Genomic DNA, 24,841 nt, shown 5'->3' with positions numbered 1-24,841 from the left:
CCTCCCACAGCCAAAGACTTGTAGGTTGATAGGTAAATTGGCCATTATAAATTGTCCCAGTATAGGTAGGTGGTAGGGGAATTGAGGGAAGGTGGGGATGTGAGAGGGTAATGGGATTAATATAGGATTAGCATAAATGGGTGGTTGATGGTCGGCACAGACTCAGTGGGCCGAAGGGCCTGTTTCAGTGCTGTATCTCTAAATAAATGAATAAAAATAAATAAATGAAGCATTCAAAAGGGAATTAGACTGTTCTATGAAAAGGAAGAATGTGCAGGGTTATGGGGAGAAAGTGGAGGATGGAACTGAGTAAATTGCTTTTTCGGAGAGCCAATGTGGACACATTGGGCTAAATGGCCTCCTTCGGCACTGTAACAATTCTGTGAAAGCCAATTTATTACCCAAAACCACCATAGGGAGAGAAATTATCAAGGTACTGGAACTTGAATGGTTAAAACCGCGTGTTGCACAAACCGTAGTTGAGGGGTTCAAGCTTGTACCTGTAGGAGAACTGGCCTTAAATAACACTGGAAATTTGCAGACCCCAAGCTTCCCTAATAACCACATGTTTATTGAGAGGCACATTCCCAAACTGATAAAGAAACTTTAAACCCATTTGACAATACATAACCACCCCAGACAGGCTCCAAGAGAAAAGGGAATTAAATCAGCATTGCTGTTGCAAAGAAAAAAAAGCTGCGACCATTCTAAGATACATGGATGAATCTGATTGTGAATGAAAAATGAAGGCGTGTTTTCCTTTTTCACTCCTTTAATGAAATGCTCCTAACGTCGCATTTCATTCTGCATGGTACAGAAGTATCATGAAAATACTATATGCCAAAGGGGAAGTATTAATTTAATCAGTTAAAACCTTACATTGGACTTTTAATGGAAAAATCCTACAAGTAAGTTTTTAAAAAACTGGCTGCCAAGATGGCCACTGCAATTTACATTTGAAACACCAAAAGATTAAATTGGAGATGAAAAGTTTCACCTGGCCTAGGCAGAACAATGGTTGGCTCTCTGATTGAATTACCTAGAATGGCCGTTTCACCACGGTCGTCAAGGCCATCTACACCCATTGACTTTGAAAGAGCCAACCCCCCTCCAAGTGTGACTGGACATCCTGAGGCATGTAGCACCTTGAATCTAGAGATGATTCCAGAAAAAAAACCACATTAAAAAACAAAGGGGCTTGTTAGTCATGTGACTGCCTAAGCAGCTCTCAAGAAACTGTAAGCTTGGTCATACAGACTGCAGAGAGTAGTAACTGAAAAGCCATCAACTAAGCAGGCGCCCTCTCTCCCCCTCCCCAGAAATTATTAAGAGAAGATCCGGTTGTGGCTGGGAAACCCACAAGCCTACACACTGCCACAGCCAGCAACCAGGGGATGAGAAACAACCCCCTCTTCTGCCTTCAGGAGCCATGAACGAAGCAAACCCACCACGTGGCCCAGCAAGAACTTCAGGAATACAATTTCAGCTGAGGACTATTGGACTCACAGACTGTATTTAAATTCCATTCATTCCAGACTTTAATTCAACCACCAAGTCTGTTTTCCCTCTGTAATCTATTTGTGTATGTGTATGACTCCTGTGTGAATCCGTGTGTGACTGTTGTGTGAATGCGTGCGTGAACGTGTAGCGTATTTTTAACTGGGTTAGAGTGTTAAGTGTGAACAACTTACATCTTCCTTGTTCAAACTCAAGAAAATCTGTCTGATTGGATCTTTTGCAACTACATTAGAGGAACAGAAACAAGCGTTTATTGAGGTGGTAACTTCAACCGCTGTGCTAAAAAAAAAAATGGATTGACCCTGTCGCAGTCAAACAAGAGCAGGGGCGAAAGGGGAGCCTGAGATCCCCTCCTCACCTGGCCGTAACAAAGCCAATTTTTTATCCAAGCTGACACTGACCCTCAGCCTTTTATCAGGTACTTTGTCAAAGGCTTTCTTAAAATCCATACAGACAACATCCACTGCATTCTCTTCATTAACCTTCTGAGTTATTCATCAAAAAACTCAATTAAATTAGTCAAATACGATGTGCCTTCTACAAATCTGAGATAGCTCTCCTTAATTAATTCAAACTCTCCAAGCACCTGTTGATTTTTTCCCGATTATTGTTTCTAAAACCTTACCCACCACTAATGTTAAACTGGCTGGCCTGTAATTACTATGAATGTCCTTACACCCTTTCTTGAAAATGGGTGTCACATTTGCCACTTTCCGGTCTTCTGGCAGCTTCCCCATATCTAGGGATGATTGGAAGATTATGGCAAGTCCTCCCACTATCTCCACCCCACTTCCCTGAGCAACCTGAGTGCAAACGACTTATCCACTTCTAATCATAGCCAGTCTTTCCAATACTTCCTGCCTATCAATTTTCACCCATCCATTACTTTTACAATGCACGGTTCTACCAACATTTTTTCAGCATCCTCTTCTTTGGTAATCACTGATACCAAGTACTCATTAAGTATTCTAACCTTGCCCTGCGCTTCTAGGTATATATCATCCTCTTTGTCCCAAATAGGCCCACCCTTCCTCTTACTACCCACTTACTATTTACATGCTGGCAGGACATACTGAAAAATGCTAAACATTTAAAAGTACTTAACTCTTAAGATGTGGTGGTTAAATCTTTCACACATAGAATGTAAAGCTAAACTATAACTAAAAGGGTTACGAGTTACAAGAGGGAAAGTTGGGTAGTTTAAGAAGCCTGAGATTGCAATTTCGTAGCATATTTTAAATTTGACATTTCACAGTTGGCTTGATTTTCATACTTTGCTGCAAGGTTTTACAAACAGATTAGAATTTATTTTTTTGCGGGGGAGGGGGGGCAGGAGTACACCTGTTTTCCCATTGACCTCTCAATACATTTCAACACTCCCCCCTGCTCTCATGCTCACGTCTCTGTCCTGGGTTTGCTGCAGTGTTCCAGTGAACATCAACGCAAGCTCGAGGAACAGCATCTCATCTACCGATTAGGCACACTACAGCCTGCCGGACTGAACATTGAATTCAATAATTTCAGAGCATGACAGCCCCCCATTTTACTTTCATTTTTAGTTGTTTTTTCTTTTTTACAACCTTTTTTTTGCATTTATTTCATTTCATCTTAGTTTGTTCAGTTTGCTTACCCACTGTTTTTTTCAGGTTTGCACTTGCTGCTGTTCAATATTCAGTCTGTTAACACCTTTTCTGTACTAATGCTTTGTCTTTCAACACACCATTAACATATTGTTTGCCTTTGCTCCATGACCTTTTGGTCAGCTATGTGGCCTTGTCCAATCTACACCTTCTCCTTTGTTATCTCTTGCCCCACCCCCACCTCACTTGCTTATAACCTTTGACATTTTTATTTTGTCAGTTCCGAAGAAGGGTCACTGACCCGAAACGTTAACTCTGCTTCTCTTTCCACAGATGCTACCAGACCTGCTGAGTGGTTCCAGCATTTCTTGTTTTTATTTCAGATTTCCAGCATCTGCAGTATTTTGCTTTTATTTGAGATATTCGGGTAAATGGCCAAAAACTTGGTCAACGGGATAGGTTTTACGGACTTTCTTAAATGAGGAAAGAGAGGGAGAGGCAGAGAGGTATAGGAAGGGAATTGCAGAGCTCAGGGTTTTGGCAGCTGAAGGCACAGCCTCCAATGAAGGACTGATTATAATCAGGGATGCTCAAAAGGCCAGAATTGGAGGAGCGCAGATATGTGAGGGTTTTAGAGGTGCAGGAGATTAGTGACAGGGAGAGGCTGTGGAGGGATTTGAAAACAAGGATGAGCATTTTGAAATCGAGGCATTGTTGAACTGGGAGACAATTTAGGTCAATGAACTTACGGGTAAATGGGACTTGGTGCAAGTAAGGACACAGGCAGCAGAGTTTTGGATGACCTCAAGCTTATGGAGGGTCGAAAGTGGGAGGCCAACCAGGAGTGGGTTGGAATAGACAAATCTAGAGATAACAAAGTAGGAATGAGTGTTTCAGCAGATAAGTTGAGGTACGGGCACTGTCAAGCAATGTTACAAGGTAGAAATAGGCAGTCTTAATGATGGTGTGGATATGTGGCTGGAAGCTCACCTTGGCTGCGAACAGCTTGGTTCAGCTTCAGACAACTGCCAGGGAGAGGGACAGAATCAATGACTAGGCGGGGGGATGGAGTTTATGATGGGCACCAAAGGCAATGGCTTCAATATGATGGACGGTGTAACTCCTGGCTCAGAATGTGTGCGCTCACACAACCCACCCTATTGGATGCTTTGTGCCTGTTTTACTGCAGTAAAATGGAAAAACTGTCTTCAGACTGCAAGATCATGGCATGGAATCTGGATTCTTTAGAAAGTTACCTTGAGGGAAAGAACATTACAACAGGTCACTTCTGAAACTTCCAAATCAATACTATGTTCTATAAATCTATCATTTTTCAACAATTCTCAGTGATTTTTTGCCACTGGTACAAGCTAACTTAAAGTAGAATAGCATCTGAAGTAATTCTATATGATTGCAATTGAATCATTATTGTTCTGACATATAGGTTTCAAGCAACACTATATATTCCATAGATTTATTGAATAAAACATCAAGTCCACAGTTTGAAACATTTTGGAGGTTAGCCCAATTTAGTTTATAATGTTATGGATTAGAGTTTGGGGGTGCAGGAAGAGGAGGGAAAGAGCTTACAACAGCTGAACCAAGTCACTAATACAGTACATACAAAATATTAATCGGTCACTACATACAAAAGTAATTAAATTTTGTTCTGTAAGTTCCATTTCTGTTTCTTACCATTCATACAAGTTATATCAGCATATTCTTGCACCTTTCCTGGAGATACCAAGTTCCATATAGCAAGTCACATTTGGTTTTGAATTAAAGATCTTTTAAAAATAATCAGTAAATTACTGGACAACTCTACTCACTTTCCCTACTTCCCTCCCCTTTACATACCTTCATCTTTTCTATGCAAGGGTTCATAGCCATAATTCTGAAAGTGTTCTTCAATTTCTTCAATTTCTGCACAACTTTTTTGCTGCAGTATCTGGAAGGCTCTAATTAATTCTCTATTATCTTTGCTTTCTGTATCGAGGGTTTCTATTTTTTTTTGAACACCTGCCTTTAAAAAGGAAGGAAAAAGGTTCTGAGATATCTTGAACTGTATTATGCAGAAGCTCCATATATAGACTTTCAAAGAGATACAGAGCACCTAAAACATTTAGCCACTCACATTTCAAATCCAACCAAGTATTACTGTGTACTGTTGAGATGATTTTTAATATGAAGTACCCTTTAAGAAATCTGTATTTTGAGATGTCCTTTACTCAGTCTAGAAGACACCCATTTACTTCACAAATTTGCCAGTCTGATTGAGAGCCCATTTAAAAACTCAGTTCCCACAAAATATTTGAACTTATCCAGCAAGTGACTTTCTCCTTTTTACAATAAAACACCACTATCGATCTAGGACACTTCTCTTTAAAGTATTCTGCAACTTTTATTTTATAGTAGGGTGGAATTAATTCCTTAATATCAACAGCACATCGGTCATACGAGCAATGTAACTTATGTTAAAAAAACTCAAGACTGCCAGATATGCATAAGATGTTGATGGGGGATGGGGGGGGGGGGGGAGGGGGCAGAAGAGAGGAGGGAAAGCAGAGAGAAACAATGATTATAAAGCAGAAATGGATATATTGGGGCATGATTAATTTAATCTGGGGTTGAGGGTGGGGGGTGAAGGAAAAGAGGAAGAAAGAAGAAATATAAACCAACACTGGATCCTGCAGTGTTCTTTTACAAGACTACCAACTTCTACCATTTGCTGTTACACAAAAATGCAACACTGAACTAGATTATTAGTACTGCAAATTTTATCACAGGAGACTATTAAGGGAAAAAAAAAGAAACATGTTGGCACAAAATTAGGTCAGATAGCAGCAACTGCAATCCAAATGTCAGGAAATGTCATCTATGTAAGGGATAAACAGTCATCAGTGGCCTGGTGTCTTATTTAATGTGATGCAGTGATTTTAAAAGTTAGCAATTAGTATGCAGAAAACACACACACAGACCCTTCGTCCTAAATTTCTTTTTTGGGCAGTGGGGGTTGTGGAGTGGTGGTGAAGGAAGAAAGCAGAACACCAGACATGAAACCATTTTTAATACTTTAGGCCCACTAAGGTAATATGACTTTGTCTCAACTGCATTTCTTTACTACTTAGCAACAAATCTACCTCCCTTCTCCTATCCCAAGTGATTAACTCATAATTAAGTATTCTTCCTGAGGTGATGGCTGTCTATTTGTATCTTACCAAAATGGCCATTGTTTATATGTAAGCTTAGAGAGCGAGTACCAGCAGACTATTTCACCATGTGAAGCATTCTAGAATCCAATCTTCACTCAATGCACAGACAAGCACTACCCAGTTGGCTTAAACTCCTTACAGACATTGAGGCCAGCAGTAGTTGCTGCTGCCCCACCCAAGATCAGCTAACTCGGTAAGGTTGAAACCTGCAGCGCACATGGCTCAGCTACATACTGAACAATAGATTTATCAAGTTAAAGAGGTCCTAAACAGCCATTATTTCTATGTCTTTCTTTTGTGCTTTTTCACTTGTGGAAGCGCAATTGAAAATAAATACAGCATAACAATAAAAGTCTGATCATGGTCTGGGAACAAAGCATTCATTACTAGATTTGTCACAGAAATAGGGTTATATTTTAGCACGAAGAAACGCAGCAGTTTTGTTTAATTGTTCATGACAAATGGCATTATTGTTGTGAAGTAATTTCATGAATTAGCCAATTGGAATATTGCAAAGCAAGGATATGGATTCAAGTAGATGCACATCTATAAAAGCACAGAAGAAGAAAAAAGCCATATAACTCTTAAACATCCATTCCTTATGCAAACTGCACAGAACATACCCTGACTAATCTTCTAAAGACAGTCACTGCAACTATACAATCTCAAAAGGTAACCAAGCAAAACCCAGAATGTTTAATCATTCCAGGTCCCCTCCACTCAATCTTGGCCTGTGACTCTCTATAAAAAAGCAGGATTAACTATCATGGAGGATCATCTTTATTTTTCAAACGATAGCATCTTTTACATACCACTCCAAATTGAGGCTAGGCATGAATCAAACAATAGTGAGCTACGTAGAGATGCAATGTTTGGAAAAGGATGGCCCAAACATTTTGGTCCATGAGAAACAAAAGGTTTTCAGCATAGACAGAAAGAATGGGAATGATTTTTTGGGTGAAACCACGAAATGGTTCAAGTAAAATGTGCCGCTTTCTTAATTTGGTTGAAAAAGCTGTAAAGCAGAAAACACAAAGATATTGTCTGCCAACAGTCCCATCAAATGGGATTTCCTGACAAAGAAAGTTATTTCATTTCTAGAGTGACGTAAATGTTTGTAAGGGCTGTCTTACTGTCAACTAAAGGTTAAATCAAAGGATTTTCTTTTAAGAGTCAAGATTAATAACCTCTAATGCACATTAGATCTAGAGCAACAACTTTCTTCCTCCCTATCCTCCACAGAAGTAAAATGTACCAGTTGAACTCAAATTTTGACATTTATGGTATCCCACTTCCTTTTTAAGAAACCTTTATTTTTTAGAACCTTTATTACATTTCCTAACATTTATCTTAGAAAGTAATGCTGGACTGCCGGAGGAACAGATTGGGAGGCAGAGTTTGGAAAGGTGCAGAAGTAACAGGGTTGTTATCATGGGTGACTTCAACTTCCCTAGTATTGATTGGAACCTCCTTAGTGCAAATAGTTTGGATGGAGCAGTTTTTGTCAGGTGTGTCCAGGAAGGTTTCCCGATGAGGTTTGTCCCGATGAGGCAAGGAAGGGATGGTAGGGTGAAGGAACCTTGGATGACAAGAGATGTGGAACAGCTAGTCAAGAGGAAGAAGGAAGCTTACTTAAGGTTGAGGAAGCAAGGATCAGACAGGGCTCTAGAGGGTTACAAGGTAGCCAGGAAGGAACTGAAGAATGGACTTAGGAGAGCTAGAAGGGGACATGAAAAAGTCTTGGCGGGTAGGATTAAGGAAAATCCCAAGGCGTTCTACACTTATGTGAGGAACAAGAGGATGGCCAGAGTGAGGGTAGGGCCGATCAGGGATAGTGGAGGGAACTTGTGCCTGCAGTCGGAGGAGGTAGGGGAGGTCCTAAATGAATACTTTGCTTCAGTATTCACTAGTGCGAGGGACCTGGTCATTTGTGAGGACAGCGTGGAACAGGCTGATATGCTCGAACAGGTTGATGTTAAGAGGGAGGATGTGCTGGAAATTTTGAATGATACGAGGACAGATAAGTCCCCGGGGCCAGACGGGATATACCCAAGGATATTACAGGAAGCGAGGGAAGAGATTGCTGCGCCTTTGGTGATGATCGTTGCGTCCTCACTGTCCACTGGAGTAGTAGCAGATGACTGGAGGGTGGCAAATGTTGTTCCCTTGTTCAAGAAAGGGAATAGGGATAACCCTGGGAATTACAGACCAGTCAGTTTTACGTCGGTAGTGGGCAAATTATTGGAGAGGATTCTGAGAGAAAGGATTTATGATTATTTGGTAAAGCATGGTTTGATTAGAGACAGTCAGCATGGCTTTGTGAGGGGCAGGTCATGCCTCACAAGCCTTATTGAATTCTTTGAAGATGTGACAAAACACATTGATGAAGGAAGAGCAGTGGATGTGGTGTATATGGATTTTAGCAAGGCGTTTGATAAGGTTCCCCATGGTAGGCTCATTCAGAAAGTGAGGAGGCATGGGATACAGGGGAAGTTGGCTGTCTGGATACAAAATTGGCTGGCCCATAGAAGACAGAGGGTGGTAGTAGATGGAAAGTATTCAGCATGGAGCTCGGTGACCAGTGGTGTTCCGCAGGGATCTGTTCTGGGACCTCTGCTCTTTGTCATTTTTATAAATGACTTGGATGAGGAAGTGGAAGGCTGGGTTAGCAAGTTTGCCGATGACACGAAGGTTGCTGGAGTTGTGGATAGTGTGGAAGGCTGTTGTAGGTTGCAACGGGACATTGACAGGATGCAGAGCTGGGCTGAGAAGTGGCAGATGGAGTTCAACCTGGAAAAGTGTGAAGTGATTCATTTTGGAAGGTCGAATTTGAGTGCGGAATACAGGCTTAAAGACAGGATTCTTGGTAGTGTGGAGGAACAGAGGGATCTTGGGGTCCATGTCCATAAATCGCTCAAAGTTGCCACCCAAGTTGATAGGGTTGTTAAGAAGGCGTATGGTGTGTTGGCTTTCATTAACAGGGGGATTGAGTTTAAGAGCCGCGAGGTTATGCTGCAGCTCTATAAGGCCCTGGTTCGACCACACTTGGAATATTGTGTTCAGTTCTGGTCGCCTCATTATAGGAAAGATGTGGAAGCTTTAGAGAGGGTGCAGAGGAGATTTACCAGGATGCTGCCTGGACTGGAGGGCATGTCTTACGAAGAAAGATTGAGGGAGCTAGGGCTTTTCTCATTGGAGCAAAGAAGGATGAGAGGTGACTTGATAGAGGGGTACAAGATGATGAGAGGCATAGATAGAGTGGATAGCCAGAGACTTTTTCCCAGGGTGGAAAGGGCTATCACCAGGCGGCATAATTTTAAGGTGATTGGAGGAAGGTTTCGGGGAGATGTCAGAGGTAGGTTCTTTACACAGAGAGTGGTGGGTGCGTGGAATGCGCTGCCAGCGGTGGTCGTAGAAGCAGATACATTAGGGACATTTAAGCGAATCTTGGATAGGTACATGGATGATAGTAGAATGAAGGGTAGGTAGTTAGTTTGATCTTAGAGTAGGTTACAGGTTCGGCACAACTATGCTTTTATGTCAACTCAGCAATTCTCCAAGTAGTTGCATAAAAATAGTACCCCAGTATACCATAGTCGTTTCTCTCAGTGAGATGTAAGTAGCATATGCATCACAGAGTACATGCATTGTAGATCACTCATCTCTGCTCCTCCCTCCCAAAAAAATACATATCTTGAGCAATGAAACAAGGCAGTACATCCATGTACTGAACAATTCTTTCAGATAGTTATTAATGAATTGACTGAAGCAAGTTATTCACTGGAACTAAAAATTCAAATGCCAGAGATACATTTAAAAATTAAGCAATTAGTAAGAACATTTAGAGGAACTTTTTTTTAAAAAGTGCAAATGTCAAGACTCGTGTAATGAAGTTGCTAGGGAAAAGCACTGAAGCAAATAGTATCAAATTGCTTTAAAACTCAAAAAGATGCTTCTCGGAAGGGTGAAGCAATTGCAGGGTGAGAATGCAGTAAATAGAATTGTGATCAATTCAGATGGCATGGGATGAGAACTGAGGTTTTTTCCAGTTTCCAGAAACTATTGGAATTCCTACTGAATTAGGCCACAGGCAATGACTGTGTTCACAATAATTACATTGTTTTAAGCAATGTGATACCCAATACATAAAATATGAAAATTAATGCACATTAATACAATAGCCAATGCACCAGTATTTACATTTGACATTCCTGCAGTTTTCTTAAAACGAATGTACACCAGTTAGCTTAAAAGGTTTCTGAAATTTCTTCACCTTTGAAAGCTTGACCATACTCTGCAACTTGCAGGAATCACAACTGCAGCCATTGAGATCAAATAATTAACAGCAGTAATTAAGATATTGAATTTTAAAATAAATGTTAAGCTCCTAGCAAGCCTGCTTAAAGATTTGGGGGAAAAATGAAGTTGAAAATAGTCTTACATGTAACAGATGAGCTTTATGGAAAATAGTTAGAAATAGTGCTTACTGCATGCAGCCAATCAATGGTTATGCATAAAGCTACAATTTAAACTCTACCTTAATATTTCTGACTTCGGAATGTAACTCATGAAGGATCTTTTTTGGAGCTTCATCTTCAATATCTTCATGTGGTAGAAATAAAAGTTAGGTTTAGGCTTCTTCAGATTTGTTGGGTAAATTCAAAACTGAAGCCATAATTCAATGCACCAAATTAGAAAAATAATATTCATTATAAGCCCGACTCCCACAGCTACCTCGACTACACTTCCCCACACCCTGTCCCCTGTAAGAACTCCACTCCATTCACCCAGTTTCTCCGTCTCTGATACATCTGTTCTGATGATGTTACCTTCAACAACAGCGCTTCTGATATGTCTTCCTTTTTTCTCAACTGAGGATGCCCCCCCACTGTGGTTGACAGGGCCCTCAACTGTGTCTGCCTCATTTTCCACATTTCTGCCCTCACTCCTTCCCTCCCTCACTCCCAGAACCGCAACAGGGTTCCCCTTGACCTCACTTTCCACACCACCAGCCTTCACAGCCAAAGGATCATCCTCCGCCATGTCCATCACCTCCAGCATGATGCCACCATGAAACACATCTTCCCTTCCCCTCCCGTCAGCATTCCGAAGGAATCATTCCCTCTGCGACACCCTGGTCCAGTCTTTCATCACTCCCGACATTTCGTCACCTTCCCATGCAATTGCAGGAGGTGTAATACCTGCCCTTTTACCTCCTCTCTCCTCACCATCCAAAGCCCCAAACACTCCTTCCAAGTGAAGCAGCAATTTACTTGTACTTCTTTCAATTTAGTACACTGTATTCGCTGCTCACAATGCAGTTGCCTCTACATTGGGGAGATGAAATCCATATTGGATGACCGCTTTGCGGAACACCTCCGCTCAGTCCACAAGCATGACCCCAAGCTTCCAGTTGATTACCATTTTAATTGACTACCCTGCTCCCATGCCAACATTTCTGTCCTTGGCCTGCTGCAGCGTTCCAGTGAACATCAATGCAAGCTCGAGGAAAAACACTACATCTTCCAATTAGGCACGCTACAGCTTCTGGACTCAACATTGAGTTCAACAATTTCAGAGCATGGCTGTCTTTTTAAAATTTTATTCTTTGAACCATGTGCCTTAAACTTGTTTTCAGGTTTTCGCTTTTGGACAGAGCTGTTCATTACTCTGCCATTAACACTCTCTCTGGACTAATGCTTTGTCTTTTAATACAACTATTAGTACTCCCTTTGCTCCGTGATATCTTTGTCATTTAATCTCTCCTGCCCTCTGCCCTATCACACAACTTCCCTTTTGTTCTTCTTTCCTCCTCCCCTTTTCACTTGCTCAAAGCGGATTACATTTTTAACCTCTGCCAGTTCTGATGAAAGGTCACAGACCTGAAACTTTAACTCTTTTTCTCTCTCCACAGATGCTGCTAGACCTGCTGAGTATTTTCAGCACTTTCTGTTTTTATTCCAGGATACACTACCCATCCCTAACTGCCCTCGAGACGGTGGTGGCAAGCCACCTTCTTGAACCACAGCAGTCCATGTGCTGTAGGTACAATCACAGTGCTGTGAGGTAGTGACTGAGTTTTATGACACCAGAGGGGGAAATTCTATGCAAAATATCTCCTTTCCTTTAACTAGCAGTTATAAAACATTTTCAAAAGGTCAACTAAGGCACAATTGGCCAGACAGACATTTATAACTTTTAGGAGTATCATATAATTTTAGTAGAATAGACTACTTTCCCATTAAAACCGTAATGCATCAAAGTGGTAGTTGACCTGCTTACCAGACTCATTATTCAAAGCACGATCCAGATATTTGGTCTCTTTCTCCAAATTTACAGCAAGGTTTCTCAACTTGGTGAAGAAATTAGCTATTACATCCATTTCAGTTGTGGATATACTACAAAAAGGGGAAAAAGAATATGTGCTTAAAACAAGTTTGCATGGCATCAGACCTTTAACTTTTTGATACATAGAAATCCAGAATTATTTTGGTTGTAACCACAGGAACATTATGGCTAGGCTGCCATCTGCATTTAAGGATTCAGCCATCAACATTTTTTTTCAAAACACTCAAATACAATGCCATTTAAATAGCCCAGCATATTGAGTACTATATCCTTAAGTATTCATTTAAGCTGGTTAGAATTCTGCTTCAAGAACACGCAAAGTAATTCCACAATAGAAAGAAATTTTCTTTGCATCAAAAAACAGACTCAAGCACCATCTTCCTTGAGGGATCGTATGAATGCTGTTATATGGGGTAGTAATATGCAGATCTGCACCTACAAATTCCTCATAACCATGGAAGTTGCTGTCACTTTATACATTTTTATACATCACAAATTAATAAATTCAGTAAACGAAAATTTAAGATTTAGATTTCAACAGTCCAGCAAGATCAATTGCTTCTCCAAAAGTTATTTCAACATTTACTCTTTTACTTTCCCATACCTCCTCCTTGCCTTAGTTCAGATGTACTCTAAACCCAGTTCACAGACCCTTAAACATCTGACACATCACCCTTAGAGGCATTCTCTCTGCCTACACCCTTCATTCATCAAAGAATCATTACAGTGCAGAAGGAGGCCATTTGGCCCATCGTGTCTGCACCGGCTCTCCGAAGGAGCAATTCACTCAGTTCCATTCCCCTGCCCTCTCCCCATGACCCTGCACATACTTCCTTTTCCTATAACAGTCTAATTCCCTTTTGAATGCTTCAATTGAACCTGCCTCCACCACGTTCTCAGGCAGCACATTCCAGACCTTAACCACTTGCTGCATGAAAAAGGTTTTCCTCATGTCACTTTTGTTTCTCTTACCACATACTTTAAATCTGTGCCCTCTCGTTCTCAATCATTTCACAAGTGGGAACAGGTTCTCTCTATCTACTCTGTCCAGACCCCTCATGATTTTGAATACCTCTATCAAAGCACCTCTCAGCCTTCTCTTCTCCAAGGAAAACAGTCCTAACTTCTCTAATCTATCTTCATAACTGAAATTCCTCATCCCTGGAACCATTCTTCTGAATCTTTTCTGTACTCTCTCCAATGCCCTCATGTCTTTCCAAAAGTGCCGCACCCACAACTGGAAGCAATACTCCAGCTGAGGCCAAACTTGTGTCTTATACAAAGTCAATATAACTTCCTTGCTCTTGTACTCTATTCTCCTATTAATAAAGCCCAGGATACTGTATGCTTTATTAACTGCTCTTTCAACCTGCACCGCCACCTTCAATAACTTATGCATATACACCCAGGTCCCTCTGCTCCTGCACCCCCTCTAGAATTGTACCCTTTATTCTATATTGTCTCTCCATGTTCTTCCCACCCAAATGAGTCAGTTTACATTTCTCTGCATTGAACTTCAGCTGCCACCTGTCTGCCCATTCCACCAACTTGTCTACGCCCTTTTGAAGTACTACACTATCTTCCAAGTTTTGTACCATTTGCAAACTTTGAAATTGTGCCCTATACACCCAGGTCGAGGTCATTAATATAGATCAGGAAAAGCAAAGGTCCCAACACTTACCCCTGGGGAACTCTACTACAAACCTTCCTCCAGCCCGAAAAACATCCATTAACCACTACTCTGAGTTTCCTGTCACTCAGCAAATTTTGTATCCATGTGACTACTGTCCCTTTTATTCCATAACTATAAGTTTGCTCACAAGTCTGCTGTGTGGCACTGTATCAAATGCCTTTTGAAAGTCCATGTACATCACATCAACAGCATTGCCCTCATCAACACTCTATTATCTCCTCAAAAAACTCCAGCAAGTTAGTTAAACATGGTTTTCCCTCAAGAAATCCATGCTGGCTTTCCTTAATGAACTTGCATTTGTCCTTGTGACTACTGATTTTGTCCCGAATAATTTTTTCTAAATGTTTTCCCACCACCGAAGTTAAACTGACTGAACTGTAGTTGTTGGGCTTATCTTTACACCCTTTTTTGAACAAGGGTGTAACATTTACAATTCTCCAGTCCTCTGGCAACACCCCAGAGTCTAAGGAAGATTGGAAAATTATGGCCAGTGCCTCTGCGATTTCCACCTTCACTTCACTCAGTATCCTTGGATGCATCTCATCTGGTCCTGGTGCCTTATCCACTTTAAGTACAGACTTAATATCTAATACATCCTCTATCAATTTTAAACTCCTCTAGTGTCTGACTTACCTCCTCTTTCAACATTGCCTGGGTTATATCTTCTTCCTTGGTAAAAACAGATACAAACTATTCATTTAATATCTCAGCTATGTCCTCTGTCTCCATGTGTAAATCCTCTTTGTGGTCCCTAATTGGCCCCACTACTCCTTTTACAACCCTTTTACTGTTTATATGTCTATAGAAAACTTTGGGATTTCCTTTAATGTTAGCTGCCAGTCTTTTTTCACGCTCTCTCTTTGCTTCTCACTTCCCCTCTGGACTATCTATATTTAACCTGGTTCTCAATAGTATTTTCTACCTGGCATGTCATAAGCACACATTTTCTTCGTTATCTTAATCTCAACCTCTTTTGTCATCCAGGGAGCTCTGGATTTGTTTGCCCTACTTTTCCCCTTCAAGGGAACATACCTTGACTGTGCCTGAACTATCTCTTCTTTGAAGGTAGCCCATTATTCATCTACCAGCTTTCGACTCCAATTTATTTGCCCCAGCTCCATTCTTACCCCATTGAAGTTGGCCTTCTCCCAGTTAATTATTCTTACCCTGAATTGCTCTTTGGCCTTTTCCATTGTCAGTCTAAACCTTATGATACAATGATCACGATCCCATTAATGCTCTCCCACAGCTACTTTATCCGCTTGGATCACCTCATTCCCAAGAACCAGGTCTAGCAGTGCCTCCTTTCTCCTTGGACTAACAACATACTGTTGTAGAAAATTTTCCTCAACACACTCTTGGAACTCTTGCCCTTCACTGCCCTTTATACTACCACTATCCCACCAGCTGGTGCCCTATAGACGACACCGAGCAATGTAATCACACTTTTTTTGTTCCTTAGCTCTAGCCAAATTGATTCTGTCCTTGATCCCTCTGGGACATCCTTTTTCTCCAGAACTGCAATGCTCTCCTTAATCAATACTGCCATCCCTCCCCCTTTCTTCCCTTTCCTATTTTTCCTGAACATCTTGTATCCAGGAATATTTAACACCTAGTCCTGCCCTTCTTTGAGCCAGGTCTCTGTTATAGCCAGAACATCATATTTCCACATGGCAATCTGCACCTGTACCACACTCCGTGCATTCACATACATGCACATTAACCCTGATTCAAACTTAATTACTTTCGCCCTTACTCTGACCCCACATAATAACTTACTATTCCCTACTCTAGTGCGCTCTATCTCTCCCAGTATTCTGTGCACCTTGGTATTCCTCCATGATATTTGCTCCTGGTTCCCACACCCCAGTCAAGTTACCAGTTTTGCTTCCCTCTAATCTAAGCTCTATAGGCCCCCCAATAAGTTTTCTATAGGCCCCCCAATAGCAGCAGGGAGGTGGAAGAGCAGATTGGGAAACAGATTTTGGAAAGGAGCAGAAGTCACAGGGTAGTAATTATGGGGGATTTCAACTTCCCAAATATTGATTGGCAACTCTTTAGATCGAATAGTTTGGATGGGGTAGTGTTTGTGCAGTATGTCCAGGAAGCTTTTCTGACTCAGTATGTAGACTGCCCGACCAGAGGGGAGGCAATATTGGATTTGGTACTAGGTAATGAACCAGGGCAAGTGATAGAGCTGTTGGTGGGCGAGCACTTTGGAGATAGTGATCACAATTCTGTAGCATTCACTGTGGTAATGGAGAGGGATAGGTATGTGCAACAGGGCAAGGTTTACAATTGGGGGAAGGGTAGATATGATGCTGTCAGGCAGGAACTGAGGAGCATAAGTTGGGAGCATATGCTGGCAGGGAAGGGCACGGTCGAAATGTGGAACTTTTTCAAGGAGCAGATAGTAGGGGCCATTGATAAGCATGTCCCTGTCAGACAGGGAAGGGATGGTCATGTGAGGGAACCGTGGTTGACAAGAGAGGTTGAGAGTCTTGTTAGGAAGAAGAAGGATGCGTATATAAAGTTGAGGAAAAAGGGCACAGGCATAGCTCTGGAGGGATACAAGATGGCCAGGAAGGATCTGAAGAAAGGGATTAGGAGAGCTAAGAGAGGGCATGAAAAATGCTTGGCGGGTAGGATAAAAGAAAACCCCAAGGCCTTTTACGCGTATGTCAGAAATATGAGGATGACTAGGGGGACCATAGGTCCGGTCAAGGACAATAGCGGGAGACTGTGTGTTGAGCCGGAAGAGATAAGTGAGGTTTTGAATGAGTACTTCTCTTCGGTATTTACGAATGAGAAGGGGTGTATTACTGAAGAGGACGGTGTGAAACAGACTGGTAAGCTCGAGGAAGTGCTCGTTAGGAGGGAAGATGTGTTGGGGTTTTTGAATAACTTGAAGATAGACAAGTCTCCCGGGCCTGACGGGGTATATCCAAGGATGTTATGGGAAGCAAGGGATGAAATTGCAGAGCCGCTGGCAATGATCTTTTCATCTTCTCTGCTGACGGGGGTGGTACCAGGTGATTGGAGGGTGGCAAATGTTGTGCCCCTGTTCAAGAAAGGGAATAGGAACAACCCTGGGAATTACAGGCCAGTTAGTCTTACTTCGGTGGTAGGCAAGTTGATGGAAAAGGTGCTGAGGGATAGGATTTCTGAGCATCTGGAAAGACACTGCTTGATTCGGGACAGTCAGCACGGTTTTGTGAGGGGTAGGTCTTGCCTCACAAGCCTGATTGAATTCTTTGAGCAGGTGACCAAGCAAGTGGATGAGGGTAAACCAGTGGATGTGGTGTACATGGATTTTAGTAAGGCATTTGATAAGGTCCCCCATGGTAGACTTATGGAGAAAGTCAGGAGGCATGGGATAGTGGGGAATGTGGCCAGTTGGATTAAGAATTGGCTAACTGATAGAAGGCAGAGAGTGGTCTTAGATGGTAAATACTCAGCCTGGAGCCCAGTTACCAGTGGCGTGCCGCAGGGATCAGTTCTGGGTCCTCTCCTGTTTGTGATTTTTATTAACGACTTGGATGAGGAAGTCGAAGGGTGGGTCAGTAAATTTGCAGATGATACAAAGGTTGGTGGAGTTGTGGATACCGAGGAGGGCTATTGTCGTCTGCAAAGGGACTTGGATAGGTTGCAGTGCTGGGCTGAAAAGTGGCAGATGGAGTTTAACCCTGAAAAGTGTGAGGTCGTCCATTTTGGAAGGACAAACATGAATGCAAAATACTGGGTTAACGGTAGGGTTCTTGGGCATGTGGAGGAGCAGAGAGACCTTGGGGTCTATGTGCATAGATCATTGAAAGTTGCAACTCAAGTGGATAGGGCTGTGAAGAAGGCATATGGGGTGTTAGCGTTCATTAGCAGAGGGATTGAATTTAAGAGCCGTGAGGTGATGATGCAGCTGTACAGGACCTTGGTAAGGCCTCATTTGGAGTACTGTGTGCAGTTCTGGTCGCCTCATTTTAGGAAGGATGTGGAAGCCTTGGAGAGGGTGCAGAGGAGATTTACCAGGATGTTGCCTGGAATGGAGAATAAGTCTTACGAGGAAAGGCTGAACATTCTAGGCCTCTTCTCATTAGAAAGGAGAAGGATGAGGGGTGACATGATAGAGGTTTATAAGATGATCAGGGGAATAGATAGGGTAGACAGTCAGAAACTTTTTCCCCGGGTGGAGCAAAGCGTTACAAGGGGTCATAAATTTAAGGTGAAGGGTGGGAGATATAAGGGGGATGTCAGGGGAAGGTTCTTTACCCAGAGAGTGGTCGAGGCATGGAATGCCTTGCCCGGGGAAGTTGTTGAGTCAGAAACTTTAGGGACTTTCAAAAGGCTTTTGGATAGGTATATGGATAAAGGAGAATGATGGGGTATAGATTAAATTGTCCTTGACAGAGGACAAAGGATCGGCACAACATTGTGGGCCGAAGGGCCTGTTCTGTGCTGTATGTTCTATGTTCTATGTTCTCAGGTTCCCATCCCCCTGACAATTTAGTTTAAACCCTCCCCAACAGCACGAGCAAATCTCCCTGCGAGGATATTCGTCCCAGTCCTGCTAAGATGCAGCCCATCCATCTTGTACAGGTCCCACCTACCCCAGAACCGGTTTTAATGTCTGAGAAATCTGATGCCCTCCCTCCTACACCAGTTCTCCAGCGACATGTGCAATCGCTCAATTCTACTATTCCTGTGCTTGCTCGCACATGGGACTGGGAGTAATCCTCAGAATTACTGCTTTTGAGATTGACTGAGATTTACTGATTTTGCCTTGAATGCTGACCCATCACAGACTGTTCATTAACCAGTTAACTTTTTTAAAAATGTATGTATGCATGCATGAGGGTTAGGAAGAATAAGAAGTTTGAAAAGAATCCTTTCACATATAGAGTTATCTCATTATTGTTTAAGACTTAGTTTATTAATAAATAGTTAATTTTGTTGTTGTTTAAATAAATATGGTTTGGTGTGCTTTATTCTGGAGGACAAATCGAGTGTTTAATTTGGCTATTTTTCTGGTAGGTGGGAAACTTTACTAATATGCTATGACCTGTGGAGTAGTGGGACTGAATTAACAGTGCATTTCTCCTGCCTTGGTCATAACATATTAACTGGGGACTCTTGTCGGGATTCAAATCCAATGTTAATTACGTTAATTGTAAGGGAAATAAATAACTGAAAGAAAATAAAGGAACCAGGTTTCTTGTCCAATAGGGTAAAGGCGAAACCGTTGGAATGGCATTAGCAGTTGCAGTAGTTTTCTGTGAAAGGAGGATATGTGACCCTCAGTGACTTGACAACTTTGACTAAGGTTAAATTGAAAGAATTGGCAGAACAATTGGGGTTAGAATTGAAATCAGGTGCTAGAAAAGCAGAGATTATTGACGTAATAGCCCAATATTTGAAATTGGAAGATGCTAGCAAGTCAGAGGGTGATGTGGAAGAAGCTAAAATTCTCTAATCATTGTTTTGAGATTTTGATGGTACCTCTCTAAAGCTCCCTGTGTCTGTGGGTGATATGCCAAAGATTTTAACTGTTTGCTACTCAAATTACCCATGACTTCTTGAAATATCTTAGACATGAAATTAGAACCTTGATTCGATTGAACTTCAATTGGTAATCCATATCTCGTAAAGAATTGGGTTAACTTCTCTACTACTACTTTAGCAGTAATTGTCCTCAAGGGAATGGCCTCTGAAAATTGAGTAGCCATATCCATGATAGTGAATATATCTTGATGTCCTGCTTTTGTTTTTGGCAAGGGTCCTACACAGTCTACCAATACCCTACTAAATGGTTCCTCAATAACTGGTATGGGAATTAGAGGTACCAGCTTTATGGTAGGTTGTGGTTTTCCTGCCATTTGGCAAGAATGGCATGCCCTAAAAAAACTACCTTATGCCCTTTGTAAGGCCTGGCCAGTAATAATGTTGACTTATACGTGATTTGATCTTCCGGATCCCCATGTGCCCTGCTAGAGGAATGTCATTTGCTAACCTTAATAATTCCTGGCGATATATAGGTGCTACCACTACCTGAACAACTTTCCAGTCTTCATCCGCAGGCCTATGAGGCGGTCTCCAATTCCTCCTCGGACCCGTCTTCTAAATAAATAACCTTTTGGAACTCCTTTCGACTCGGCTTCTGTCAGAGCCGACTGTGCTATTCTGTGTAATTCTGGGTCAGTTTGTTGTTCCGTGATTAAAGAATACTTGCTAAACCTCTCATTTGGATTATCTAGATCCCTAAGGAAAGTTTCAGATACTCGGCTATCTGTTTGTGGTGCCAATTTTACCTCCAACCAGGAAACTTATTTAGCCATTGCTCGGGTTACTACACATGCAGGAAATATTCCTGGAACTTGGAAATATCCTACCAGAACATGACAACCTAATTATTTTATTATTCCTAAGAAACAGTTGTAATCTGAAAACATCCTTTTAAAACCGTTAAACCGTTTAAAAAAAAATGTATGTGTGCATGAGGGTTAAGAAGAATAAATAGTTTGAAAAGAATCCTTTCACATATAGAGTTATCTCATTATTGTTTAAGACTTAGTTTATTAATAAATAGTTAATTTTGTTGTTTAAAGAAACCTGGTTTGGTGTGCTTTATTCTGGGGAACAAATAGTGTGTTTAATTTGGCAATTTTTCCAGTAGATGGGAAACTTTACTAATATGCTATGACCTGTGGAGTAGTGGGACTGAATTAACAGTGCATTACTCCCGCCTTGGTTCTAACACTACCCACATTTATACTCCATTCCTTTTGCTATAAATGCCAACATTCCATTTGCCTTCCGAATTACTTGCTGTACGTGCAAGCTACCTTTTTGTGATTCACGTACAAGGACACCCAGATCCCTCTGTACCACAGCATTCTACAGTCTCTCTCCATGAAAATAATATTCTGCTTTTCTATTCTTCCTGTCAAAGCGGACAACCTAACTTTTTCCCACATTATACTCCATGTGCCAAATTTTTGCCCACTTACTTAACCTATCTATATCTCTTTGCAGACACTGTGTCTTCCTCACAACTTGCTTTCCTACCTATTTTCCACAAATTTAGCTACAATACACTCGGTCCCTTCATCCGTCATTAATATAGAGCATACAAACATAATAATGCACCAGCAAATAAGGTCAGAGTAGAGTAAAATGGTAAAAAAGACAGAATTAAAGGCTCTTTATCTGAACACATGCAACATTCTTAACAAGATGGATGAATTGATAGCACCAATAGAAATAAATGAGTACGATACGACAGCCATTACAGAGACATGGTTGCAAGGTGACCAAGGCTGGGAACTAAATATTCATGAGTATTTGACATTTCGGAATGATAGGAAGAAAGGAAAAGGAGGTGGGTAGCTCTGTTATTAAAGGATGAGATTAGCACGCTTGTGAGAAATGATCCTGGCTTGGAAAATCAAAATGTAGAATCAGTATGCACGGAGATAAGAAATAGCAAAAGAAAGAAGTCACTGGTGGGAGTAGTTTATAGGCCCCATAACTGTAGCTACACTGTAGGACAGAGTATAAATCAAGAAATAATGGGGGCTTGTAGGAATGGTACTGCAATAATTGTGGACCATTTTAATCTTCAGAAAGATTGGACTAATCAAATTGGCAAAGGTAGCCTGGAGGATGAATTTATAGAGTGAGTTAGGGATAGGCTCTTAGAACAATATGTTCTGGAACCAACCCAGGAGCAGGCTATTTCTGGCCTGGTAATGTGTAATGAGACAGGATTAATAAATGACCCCATAGTAAAGGATCCTCTAGGAAAGAGTGATATTAACGTGATGAATTTCACATTCAGTTTGAGGGTGAGAAATTTGGGTCTGAAACTAGCGTCTTAAACTTAAGTAAAGACAATTACAATGGTATGAAGACAGAGTTCGGTAAAGTAGATTGGGAAAATAAGCTAAAAGGTAAGACAGTAGAGAAGCAGTGGCAGACCTTTAAGGAGATATTTCATAACTCTGCAACTATGAGAAGGATGCACCATCCATGGCTAAAGAAGTTAAAAAAAAATCATAGTGTGACATCACAGGAAAGTGGGTAAATGATTGGTTGATGAGTATTTCTCTTTTTCTCTCTAAACTAGGGCATTCTTTCAAATTAGGAGACAGGAAATTAATAACCTCAAAAAGGGGTAGTATGACAGTGAGTGAATTAATATTATTGGCTATCCTTTGCAGGTGAGGATGATTGTCTTCCGTGAGTCTAAAAATGGCTGATGAGGCCAATTCAGGATCTACAGACTTTATGTCACATAGGGCATTTGTTGTCATGCGGGATGTCTGGTCATGTATTATTAGTTTGGGCCATGGTTTGTTCTTTTCGCCGCTCTCGCTTTTCCTCTTCATTTTGTCATTGTTGGGTCCCAAAAAGCTGGGATCGTTCCCACAGACTCTGCCTCCATCTGGTTCAGTCCAATGGCGGATAATCATAGTCTCAATGCTTGTGGAGTCTCCTTGTGAGAGGACACTGATGATAGTGCGCCTATCCTCCCACTTGATATGTAGAATCTTCTGCAGGGAGCATTGATGATATGACTCCAGTGCTTTGAGGTGCCTCCGATACATTGTCCATGTTTCAGCCCCATACTGTAAGGTAGGGATCACGACCGCATAGTAAACCATGAGCCTGGTTTCAGTTTTGATGATGTGATCTTCAAATACACGCTTCTTAGGTGGCCAAAGGCTGCAACAGCAGATTTCAGGTGATGCTGGGTTTCTTCGTCAATGTCAGTCTTCTGTGAAAGATAACTTCCAAGATACTGGAAGTGTTCCACATTTTCCAGGCACTCATCATGAATCCTAATCAATGGGGCTGGGGCATGTGCATGTGGAGCTCGCTGATGGAGGACTTTGGTCTTCTGAATGTTGAGTGTAAGACCCATTTCCTCATATGCCTCAGTAAATAAGTCGATGACTCTCTGAAGATCAGTTTCTGACATAGCACTTAACTGTAGCGTCATCAGCGTACTGGAGCTCAATAACTGAAGTCGGGGTAGTCTTAGTTTTTGATTGATGTTGTCTGAGGTTAAACAGTTCACCATCCATTCGACAAATAAGCTGCACTCCAGCAGGGAACCTGTCTCTAGTCAGACTGAGCATGGCAGCTAGGAAGATTGCAAAAAGAGTTGGGGCAATGGCACAACCCTGTTTGACTCCTGTCTTAACCTCAAAGGGGTCTGTAATGGATCCATCACTAAGGATCACCGCTTGCACATAATGAAGCAAGCGAAGGATGGTGTCAAATTTTGGAGGACATTCATACTTCCAGAGAGCCTCATGACTTGGAATCGAAGGCCTTTGTCAAGTCAAAAAATGCTATGTATAGAGGTTGATGTTGATTGTGACATTTTTCTTGTAGTTGGCGAGCTGTGAAAATCATGTCAGCAGTGCCTCTTGATGGCCTAATACCACAGTGAGATTCGGGAAGTAGCTCTTCAGCAAGTGTAATGGAGTCGGTTCAGAAGGGTTCTTGTAATGATCTTTCCTGCAATGGAGATCAGGGAGATGCCTCTAATTTCCACAGTTGGATTTGTCCCCTTTCTTGAAGATTGTCACAATCATGGCGTCCTTGAGATCATTCGGGACTGCCTCTTTATTCTAGATCTGTAGGATGAGGGCGTGGAGCTGTAATGTTAGTTCCTTTCCGTGCTTAAAGATTTCAGCAGGAATTTCATCACCTACTACCGCTTTGTTGTTCTTCATTTGTGTGATGGCATTCACCACCTCCATAGGCATTGGCGGAGTTCTGAGCTCGTCTTGAACTGGATGTTGTGGGACGGAGTTGAAAATACTAACAATGGATTCTTGATTGAAAAGGTCTTCAAAATGCTCCCTCCAACGGGCATTGATGCTCGTCTTTCCTTGATCAGATCTCCCCATCCTTCGGCCTCAAAAGGATCTGGTCCTTGATTACTTGGGCGGTAAATGGTCTTTGTGGCAGTGAAGAAGCCATGGATATCATTCACGTCAGTGAGATGTTGAATTTCCTTTGCCTTGTCTGCCCACCACCTGTTCTTCATGTTGCAGGTGCTCCTTTATACCTCTGCCGTTGCTGGTTGGTAAGCCAGTTTCTTTTGCTTCGAGCTTGGGTTATCCTGCTAGGCACAGAAAGTCTTGTGCTTGTGATCAGTTCGTTGATATCCTGATCATTTTCATAACATAAAAACAGAGAAAATAGGAGTAGGCCATTTGGCCCTTCGAGCCTGCTCCGCCATTCATTATGATCATGGCTGATCATCCAACTCAGTAACCTGTTCCCGCTTTCCCCCCATATCCTTTGAGCCCTTTCACCTCAACAGCTATACCTAACTCCTTCTTGAAAACATACAATGTTTTGGCCTCAACTGCTTTCTGTGGTAGTGAATTCCACAGGCTCACCACTCTCTAGGTGAAGAAATTTCTCATCTCATCTCAGTCCTGAAAGGTTTACCCCGTTATTCTTAAACTATGACCCCTGAT

The 24,841-nt window shown here is 41.7% G+C and overlaps 1 protein-coding gene across 2 annotated transcripts in view; it reads right to left on the bottom strand.

Annotated features, from left to right (window-relative positions):
* The window catches only part of ska3 (spindle and kinetochore associated complex subunit 3), a 93,297-nt gene that overhangs the window by 49,129 nt on the left and 19,327 nt on the right, over window positions 1-24,841 (bottom strand). Inside the window, exons 2-5 of one of the 2 annotated variants that reach the window (XM_068033644.1) lie at window positions 14,985-15,020; window positions 12,593-12,708; window positions 10,848-10,912; window positions 4,956-5,121 (exon numbers count right to left, since the gene is read on the bottom strand). In XM_068033644.1, the coding sequence (XP_067889745.1) occupies window positions 4,956-5,121; window positions 10,848-10,912; window positions 12,593-12,692 (331 nt within the window). In that variant the 5' untranslated portion in view covers window positions 12,693-12,708; window positions 14,985-15,020. The remainder of the gene's footprint in view (window positions 1-4,955; window positions 5,122-10,847; window positions 10,913-12,592; window positions 12,709-14,984; window positions 15,021-24,841) is intronic. The other variant, XM_068033643.1, reaches the window with a different exon arrangement.

The sequence above is a fragment of the Heterodontus francisci genome, chromosome 6 (assembly GCF_036365525.1).
Source record: "Heterodontus francisci isolate sHetFra1 chromosome 6, sHetFra1.hap1, whole genome shotgun sequence".
NCBI classification, from domain to species: domain Eukaryota; kingdom Metazoa; phylum Chordata; class Chondrichthyes; order Heterodontiformes; family Heterodontidae; genus Heterodontus; species Heterodontus francisci.
Note: the sequence above shows the minus strand (reverse complement) of the source record. Positions and strands in the feature narration are given on the sequence as shown.